General features: G+C 39.0%; 1 protein-coding gene across 2 annotated transcripts in view; it reads right to left on the bottom strand.

Moving 5' to 3' along the window:
* Window positions 1-6,126: 6,126 nt before the first annotated feature.
* trim62.1 (tripartite motif containing 62, tandem duplicate 1) overlaps window positions 6,127-10,123 on the bottom strand; it is a 35,163-nt gene continuing 31,166 nt past the window's right edge. For both annotated transcript variants that reach the window (XM_041980522.1, XM_041980523.1), the window contains exon 6: window positions 6,127-9,874. In XM_041980522.1, the coding sequence (XP_041836456.1) occupies window positions 9,324-9,874 (551 nt within the window). In that variant the 3' untranslated portion in view covers window positions 6,127-9,323. The remainder of the gene's footprint in view (window positions 9,875-10,123) is intronic.

The raw sequence follows: 10,123 nt of genomic DNA, 5'->3' as shown, positions 1-10,123 counted from the left end.
CAAGACAAAAAAAAAAAAGTGAACGATAACCGGTGTCAGTTTGCATGAAATTATCATCCATATTTAATGTGTGCAGACACTACCTTCTAACACTACTTTGAATGGAGAGTAAACACACTTTGCTAGGCAGATATTTGCATGTTGGGAATAACCTGCTGATAGGTGCTGAGGAGGCAGGTTGAGGCGTGCTTGGTAGAGACACTAAACCTTAGTGGAACAGATGGCTGGAAGGCTCGCTAAACTGTTCAGAGCTTTGGTTTCCTCAGCCATTTATCCTCACACAATGGGTTACAAAACTCTCCAGCTTAGATGCAGCTGATCCAGGGGCAAGCAGTATTTTGTAATATGAAGTCTGCACAACACAAAGGGTGAATAAAGCTGTTTATAGTTGATACTAAATGACTTGAGGGTACATTAGACGTTTTTATTCCTTTGTCTTATTCCTGATTATAAATCAGTTGAACTAAAAATAAGAAAACTCTTATCAGAGGTGAGAGTAACCAGATTCGTTCATGTGTGTAGTGCAAAAAAGATAAATAAAAATTTCTAGTACCTTAAAGATTTTATACTTATTTTTGGGATTTGAGATTTTGCAGCTAACAACAAACAAACAAACCATGCAACCAAGCCTTTAGACACGGTGTAACATTAAACCATAGACAGATTGCTGAATGTTCCTTTGGGTACAGAGTAATCCCACTTTTCCCATCAATACAATACTGCTTATTTCCGTCAAAGAGAAACAAAAGAACCAAAATGAAATGCAAGAGATGTGTAGTGCTAGTTGCAGCTTCTTAAGAGATCACTGTGGCCTATGAAGCTGTGTACAATATCTTTATTTGGACTAATACTGCATTTAAGTAGTCTGTGTTGTTGGACCAAAGTCTCACTGAAGATGATAGATGTAAAGCTAAGAATAATAATAAAAAAACACTATGGATGACAGGGATCAGATCTCTATCTAGATGTTTAACCAAATTATTAGGTCAGGCTGACCAGCCGTTTTTACTGAACATGAGCATAGTCTGTATGTCACGTTACACCTGTGAGTAATGCACGGTTCTGTGCATTGCCTCTTTGCACAGCTTCAAACCAGCAAAACCCTGGATAAAAATGAGGAGAATCATATAGAATAATGTAAACGCAATTAAAATCCCAATGTATACTGCATCAGTAAGGATCTGGAAAGCATGTTTGAAAGTTCTTATTATGTGCTTTACATGACAGCTTGGGAAAATGTGGCCGATGCAATTCCAAGGAGCACAAGACCCTGAGAACAGTCTATAAATGATCTTTTGATGGAAAACTGAGTCCTGTGTTTTTATTGTTTATACCAAGTGATTCTAGCAGTCTTCTTGCTATCTAACAGGAAACATGCCAGTTTTCTCTTCTTCACCAGCTATGAAATTAGTGTAAACTAAAGAGTTTTTTGCACTCTGCTGTCCTTTCCCTTCATTTTCCAACTGGTATCATTGTAGTAACATGTCAGAGTTTTACATGCCAGAGCTACTGTTCAACTTTTCAACTTTCATTAGAATAATCTAAGAGCAACTTTTACATTGACTGAACCCTATAAACCCACCCTTAAATATTCCTATGAAACAGAGCCCTTTTATGAAATCAGTGCAGCTCCCGTTAGACAATAAGCAAATAAATTAGTTTGAGTAAAAGAAAGAATGTTGCTGAACTTATAAGCAGAGTCGACCAAACTCAGAGAAACATCACCAGAGGGCACTCCTGCTACAGTAAAGGCCCCAAACCCTGAAGATGTTGGCTAGAGCTTTCAGCAGCTGACAGGAGGAGTAATAGGGGCATAAAGGAGGCTTGAGTCACCTGTGAATGAGCCACAGGCCTCCCTGTTTCAAAATGCAGTCTTGTGCAGATGGATGCTTAAAACTGTTGCACACACTGACTTTGACAAGATCGTCTGAGAAAGCAGTCAAAGATTAATGAGGGTAGCTACTTTGAATGTGTCTGAGGATTTTATTTTCAAATGAGGGCATGACATTAAGAGGAATAATTGCTTTAAGCTTCCTAAGTTGGTCATGAAGGAATTGAGAGTCAGTGCCTTCTTTATTTTTACATTCTACTCCTCAATTTGTCCCCATTTTCTTAAGGAGCATGCTAGACTTAGCACAAAAGGTAAGGTAATTGGTGTTTGGTTGATTATTTCACCATTCTAATACCAACTGATGTCGTATTGGAAAGCCTGATTAGTCCTTTTTACAACAAGATAAAACTTGTTAGTGTTGCATATTTGTGGAATGAGCAATACAGCTAAAATGGGCCAAAATCCCCTGCAATATTCTGTTGTTTTGACTTGTGTGGTGGATTGGATGATTGCACTCACCCACAATAATAAGGAAAAAACAAAAAATATTGTCCATTTTTACACACTATTCATTATCCACTGTCTTCAGTAGCATGTGAAGATACATACACAGCTACAACAGCTTACTTCCTCATGGTTCTGGTCACATTTTGCTGTGGAATGGCATCCCATGCCTCAACCAGGAGTTGTTAAAGGTCAACCAACGTGGCTGTGTATGCCACTCTAGCACATCAATCCCACAAATGTTATTTTTGGGTTGAGGTCTGGATTCATAAGCGGCCATCCTTTCCGCCCCATCTTTGGAGATCAGATGATGATCTTGGCTCTGTGGTGGAGAGTGTTGTCATTCTGGAGGATGACGTTAGGTCCAAGATTCTGAAGATTATGGGATCACCTCTGGCTAGAAAATCTCATTCCAATATGTCAGTCAATCAATTCGGTGCCAAACCTACGTCTGTCACTGGCACCTACATGGCAGCATTTGAATCTCAAAACAATAGTCAATACAAACAGAACATTTCAGGGGATTTGGGAAAATTTTGGAGATGTTCAACCTACATTTTTGGTTGTGTTGCTCATTACACAGAAGCACAATCCTTACATGTTATATCTTGTTGTGAAGGTGACTAATCAAGCTTTCCAGCGATGTGTTTCCAGCAACAATTGGTATTATTAAAGGAGAGAAACAATTGACCAAACACACATTTCTTTATATTTTTCCTGTTAAATAGCATTATCATTAGTAAGTTACTGCAAGCATTAACTAAAGACTGCGTTATTATCTTCAGTTCATCAAATACTGTTGATATTTTTCCATCAATTATCTTTTTTGTCCTCTTTTAGAAGATTGCTGGAACTGGTGTTTTCAACATTGTGAGTGATACATGGTGTTGCTGCTATAAATAAAATGCATATGAATGAGTGTTTCCAGTGTGGCAGGTGCTGTTGCGTGTTTGCTCTTATCATATTGCTGATTTTCTACAGATTCAGACTGAGCACTTTCTTATTATGCACTCTTCTGAATCTTTTATTTTCCACCAGCAATTATCCTCTTGAGCCCAAGACCTTAAAATAAAAACACTCTTCTTTTTTTTTATCTAAGCCCTTATAACCCCACCACTTTTCAAATGCAAAGTGACACCCGTAAGGCTCTTTGAGATCAGGAGCTCACAGTGTAGCTCAGGAGCCCAAACATTTTCTTATTTTTGCTCCCATTGCTGTTAAATTTATTGTGCTGAGAAGACACCCACAAGTACTTTAACTGCTCCCCACCAGATGACTAATCCTCTGATTCACCTACACATGACGGTTTTTCTGCTTTCAATTCTTACATGCAGTAGTCTGCAGATTCTCAACTTGCACAGTCAAGACTTTATTTCTTCATGGAGATCTGAAGAGCTTCAACATTAGATCAACATAGACCATCACAGTTACCGCTCTTCTTGTAAGTCCAGTGGTTAAACATGCATAGAAAAAGTAGAAAGAAGAAGTCTGATTACTCCATCATAAATAAACGGTGCATTCTCACCAAGATTCTTTAAGGGAAGAATTAGCAAAGCTTTTTTTGTTTTAAATTTCTCGTAAACTGCTAGAGCTTTAAACTCACAAAATATTTCTCAAGTCCATTATTTGTCTTTAAAATACTCATTTTATAAACTCCACAATATCCAACTGAAACGATTATTAACCCTTAATAATACCACTATAATAGAAAAAAAGCAATACCTCATATTTGAGATCCTGGAACCAGATAATGTTTATCCTTTAGGCTTGATGAATTATCAAAACGATTTATCAGTGATTTTATTCTGCAGTGAAATGGTGTAAAACCCTTTGGTTGTTTTCAGTTTAAATCACTTACTAAACCAGATAATACAAAAACATACGGTAATATAGATTAGTCTGTTCATGCCACCAGCATTACAGCTGAAGCTCACATTCTCCAGGGTGTTGATAAAAGTGAGTATTCCCTTCCTTTTTTCTTTTTTTTCCATCATGTACAAGATTAGAAACCTCACACACTTGCCTCAGGAGGACCACAGCAGACTGGAATCAGATATCGGTATCTCAAAGGAGAGCTCAGTCACTCTTTAATGGACACTTCCCTCCCTCAGGTATAAACTGTCTGTGACAGGATGAACGCCTTCTCCTCTGATAAAATCTCAGGAATGAGCAGAGAAAAGCATCCAGATCCAAAGATGGGGGGGGGGTGACTTTAAATAAACTGCACTCCTCTTTAAACTGCAAAATTTGTTGCAGATCGGCTGTAATTCTGATGCAACAAAACTCAATTGCTTTGGAGTGTGAAAAGAAAAAACAAAAAACAAAGCAGCAGGTTGCAGATCAGAAGTACTGTCTGGCTTTCTGACGCAGAGCATGACTCAGAGACCAGTTCTCTGTCCTGATTTTGAGATTTTAAACATTTTTCTGCATTTCAACAAGTCATTCGATTCAGAAAAGGCACAGATTTTGAATGAACAGGACCTGTTGGAGGCTCACCTGCAGTGAGGGGAATGCAAATATCTCTTCTATTCTTCACGTCACCCCCCTGAGAGCAGTCAAGTAATGAAAACGATTGTACAGCTTCCCTGCTGGATAGCATAGCAGAGCTGGGAGTTTGGCACGTCTCAACTAAAATATGTGACATGAAACATTCACTGAGCGGGAGCAGGTATTAACAAGCAGAGGCAAAGCCTTTGTAAATTTCAAACAGGGCTCATCTGACTTGCATGTTTCATTTTAGTATCTCATATTCAACTGAAGGCCTAGTTTTTGCAGAAATGTGATAGAATGTGTTCCTATTACATCACATTAAACCTGTAGCACTATAACAGCTATTTTATTTACAGAAGTAGTTTTCAGACTCTATAGAATGAAGGTGACTCCTCTCAGAGGTTGTTTTTTCTTCCTTAGGTAGCATTTGGTTACATCAGCAGACAGACATCTGAAACTGTCAACCAATTTGAAACACACTCGTAGTCGTGGCATTAACTTGTCCTCCAGTACTATTTTGAGTAACCTTGGGAAAATTTTTGAACAGGATATGTCCTTTGGCTCAAATTAAACAAATGTGGGTCAACATGGGATACACACTTGTATCCTATTATTCCATATTTTTAACCGTGTTTCCCTCTGTGTAAATTTCTGCAGGTGTCTGTAAGTGGGCCTGCACTTTTCTGCACGATCAACCTGATTAGGTTTATTGTTGTTTCCTCATGCTCAACCAGTGGAGGCAGAAAACAGCAACTTTAATCCTCCCTGTTATAAAGGGAGTTAGTGTATTCATTTTATCCTTCCCTAATATCACCGTTTGGTCAAAAGGTAATGGCTGGGTTTCTCTCTAATGTACTGTATCTTGTTCTGTAACACTAATACAAAATTACATTAAATTATACACATTTGTCAAGAAACCCCTAAAAAGGCTATTTTCTCCATCTGTCTCATATTGATCATTTTGACACCACCTCCCTATTGGAATTAAGGTGGGCATCTGACATAATAGATCTGTCAAGTTAATTACTTTACATTAAGTAACACGTGTCTGATCACTGCGAAGAACAAATTCAAGATTTCTACAATCATTAATTTGCTCTTGGCAGACTGTTGACAAGAGTTTTTATTACCTGGAGGGGGGTGGGGGGGTTATGCGGTTATAGACAGATTTATTTTATTCACCCTAAGCTGAGTTATTGGAACTGGTATCTTAAGAGGTATAAAAAAAGAAAACCACTGCCCTACAGCACCAATGTTAATGCACATCCAAATACATAAAGTTTAAGACACTGTCAGATTTTTATAGTCATTTATTGTACATTAAAACATTTCTCACAAACTTCCAGCAGAAAAGCACACCAGAGTGTGTTCACACAATGATGGGTGTGCAGTGGCCATCATCACAATCATCATTATAGTTATTAAAAGTGTCATAGTTATGATCATTATAATCATTTATACCATTAGCTTTTACCACCATCACCAGTAAACCTACACCACCTTACATTAATCTTCCTCTTAATGTTCACAAAGTCTTGATGAAGCGGTCCACCGAGGTCTGTGACACGGCAGACTGGGGTCAAACTGTTCAAACCTGCATGAAGCTGCAGCTGCTTGAGATTTACATTGTAGATTTTTCAGAGAAAATAACTGAAATATCTTACACAAATAATCCTGAAAATCTTCAATAAATCCACAAGCAGGCTCGTCTGGGTACAGATATTTAGAAAATTAACTTAATCAGGTGTTGGTCAGTGACATTAACTGCAAGTTAAAACAGACACCAAGAATATTGTGCAGGTGAACACAATTTGATCCTAGTTTGCATCATACTGCACATACCAGTATTACTTCCTATGAAAGTAAGGGCACTGCCCCCATTTATATATGACAACACAGACAACACACATACAAATTCAAAGATCTACAGTGGCACAGAAAGGTTGTCATTTTTGTTTTGTTCATATGTGGATTTCTCAGAGAGGAGGGGGAAAAAAAAAATCAGTTGAACTTTACTTGATCTAAAAGTATTGTGCAATTAACATTTTTGGCCACTGCATGGGTATGTTTGGAGAACAAGATGGGCTTTTACAACAACAGCCAAAGCTGGATTTAAAATTGCAGCTGAGCCAGGCTGCACAGGCACACCCAACCAAAGACACAAACACACACACACACACAAACACACACTCTTGGTATGCTGGAACTGGCTGAGGAACTACAGGCTCTAACAGCAGATTTTACTGGACTTGTGTTTAACTAATGATAAACAAGAGCACTTGAGGCACGTGGGGGCAGAGACATAAACACGAATTGAGCCTCAGAGGAATTATCAGTGATTGTTATCATTATGCAACACAGCAGCAGAGTTAGCAATGTGGGCAACTGCATCGTTGTGCAAACTTCACCCATCCATCACTGTTATAGTTGACAATTGCCATTCCCCGAAACATTCAGCTCAATTTCATTTGATTAATGATGAGACTTAAAACGAAAACAGTTGGTCTTTGCAGCATTTGCAGCTTTTTGAGCAACAAAAGATCTTAAAGTTTGCAGTGTTTCACATCTGAGAAGTTAGGTCTCATCTGATCTGACAGTACGATTCAATATTTATATGATATTAAGACGAAATAATAAATAAAATAGTCATGTCTGGAAGTAGTACAGTATTTCACTTTAACACCAAAGTGACCAAAAAAATAAAAATAAAAAATAAAAAACATAAAATGAAAATTAACAAAAGGAAGAAAAAGAAGAAGACAAAACACCGCAGATGTAGTGTAAGAGATTTTTACCATAATGATAGGTTTGGGGGAAAGGGCAGAAACTTAAACATGAGCCAGCATGATGAGACACTTAGTCAGTTTTAACTTTGATATTTTAAATACAAACATCAAACTTATTCCTCCAACATTAGCAGCATATTTCTGCACAAACTACCTCCTCTAAAGACTTACCACTGAGCACCGGATAAAGAGGGACAGCATGCAGTATGTGCTTCTCCTTCTTTCACTGAAAGTTTTCAATAACGGCCGGTACGAGTAACAGGAACTTTCCTTACATTGATAAAGACTCTACAGAAACACGTGGAAGTGATTAGCAAGAGAAGCTAAGATCATGGAGTTCATGATCAATAAGATTGTTGCTTTATTTACTTTGGGCTAATCAAAGCCAAATTGCTTTTAGTTTTTAATAATAATTATAAAAAACAAAGGAAGCCAGCAGACTTGATGCTACCAGAGTGGATTTATGGCTCACCAAAAGCCAATACGAGTGGTGTCACATCACATTTCACAAAAAAAGCTAAACCAACTTAACAGCACTGAGAAGATAAGTGATCGGTTTTCACTATTCTCTCTGTTTAGTGAAAAAAAACAAGGAATGTCAAGTCTAACAAGCAAAGAGCTTGATAGGAAGCCCCATGACATAGTGCAAGGTGGGCCTTAGTCACTGTAAAAGGGAGGTTTCCCGTTCTTATTGGATGCTTTTCCACCAAAGTGGCTCCAGTGCTGGTGCAGAGTTAAATACCCAACTTCAAACCAATCTCAGAAAGCACTGGCTCCAGCTCTGAAAATCTGGTGCACCAGTAGCAACAACTAGAGCAACTAAAATGTGTTTAAATCCAGAGTCAGGGTAATGTTTGGTCTATTTAATTTGAGAGAGAATTAACAAAAAAAAAAAAGTTTCAACACGGATGTGAAATCAAAGCAGCAAACACAAGAGCTGTGTGTTCATCTGATTTGTCACTGATCAATATTATGTTATAAATTGCGTAAACAAATGCTGCCGTCAAAGTAGTACGGCATTTGCAATCACCATTTTAAAACAGAATTAATCACGTTCGCAACTATATTTATAAGTGTTGTCACATGTCTTAACATTCCCATTTCACCATTTAGGGTTTATATATCCTGCTAAAAGCAGCATAAACCGTGTTTACAGCGGCATCGTTAATACCGGTCAGGTCAGGGTTTGGAAACGGCTGTTAGCATTGCAGCTTTCACAAACACCAGCTGCTACAGTTTATAAACTAGATTGGTGATATTAAGACACCGGTTTGCAGGAAAAATGGGAAAAATATTGTAACCTGTGAGGATTAGCTGCCTCCCTGCACTGTCGTCCTTTACAAAATTCAGAATACACAAGACGGTGGGTCGAAACATGTATGGGATTAAAGATGTAAAGAGACATAATAACGCTGCTGTGGAAAAGAAAAAAAATCAAACCACTTCTTTGCCTCCTCTTTACTTAGACCTAGCTCAAACACCAAAACTGAATCAGCACTTTGGTAGAACATGATGCAAATGAGGCAATCATTTTAAGGATTAGAAAAATAATAAACAAGCACAAATTTTGAGAGCAACATCAAGCATGATTTCTAACATCAAACTGAAAGAAACAAACATTTCAAACACCCTATTAAGCATTTTTTAAACACATGTTCTGTGAATTCACCCATAACTGTCGGGACAACTGCCACCACGAAAGTGTGTTGCTCTTAAAGACGGACAGTGTTGATACGCAGAGGTTGCACATTTTTGCCATTAGCATGACTCTGGCCTGGGCTGAAGTAAGGGAAGACCTTCAGGGGGAATTTCTCTCGGTAGGTGTAGAGCCAGGACATATCATCTGCATTATAGAAAATGAGCAGGCCTTTAGCGTAGTCCAGGAACACCCCCACCTTCTCTAGCTTGCTCTTGACGTTGAGGCGGGTCCAGGGCTCAGTGCAGGCGCTGTACTGGTTCCCGTCGTGCATTACAATGCAGTAAAAGCCGCGGCTCGGCTGGATCTGGATGCTGCCTTTGCGACTCACCGTCTCGCTGGCCACCCCGATCATCCACTGCGTTTTCTCCGACACCATCACTTCCCAGTAATGAACTCCTGATGTGAAGCCCTCTGCACCCAGAACAGACACCTCCACGTCAAAGCGCCGAGGGGAGTCCTGCAGAGGTTGAGGATGGAGATTCCCATAGGCCACAATGGTGCAGTCGTCTGAGAGGATCAGTCTTTGGTGGGCTGTGATAGGGTCAAGGGTCAATGCTGCTGGCACTGAAGATGACAAGGAAACAAAGGAAGAGACAGTGTTAGCTTAGAGAGTCAGCATTTGCTTCAAATGCAAGACTACAGAAAGAGCCGCTTGTCTGGATGAAAAGGTCCACCATGAAAACGTGGAGTATAAAAAAGTAGAAACTAAACACTGATATGTTGTGACTCAGCTAAGGGCAGCAGTGTGATTCTCAGCGCCTCATCTGTCTTTGTCAGGCTCTTGCTGTATCAACCATTTTATGCTGCAGCAGT

This window comes from Melanotaenia boesemani, chromosome 3, assembly GCF_017639745.1.
Source record: "Melanotaenia boesemani isolate fMelBoe1 chromosome 3, fMelBoe1.pri, whole genome shotgun sequence".
Classification (NCBI taxonomy): domain Eukaryota; kingdom Metazoa; phylum Chordata; class Actinopteri; order Atheriniformes; family Melanotaeniidae; genus Melanotaenia; species Melanotaenia boesemani.
Note: the sequence above shows the minus strand (reverse complement) of the source record. Positions and strands in the feature narration are given on the sequence as shown.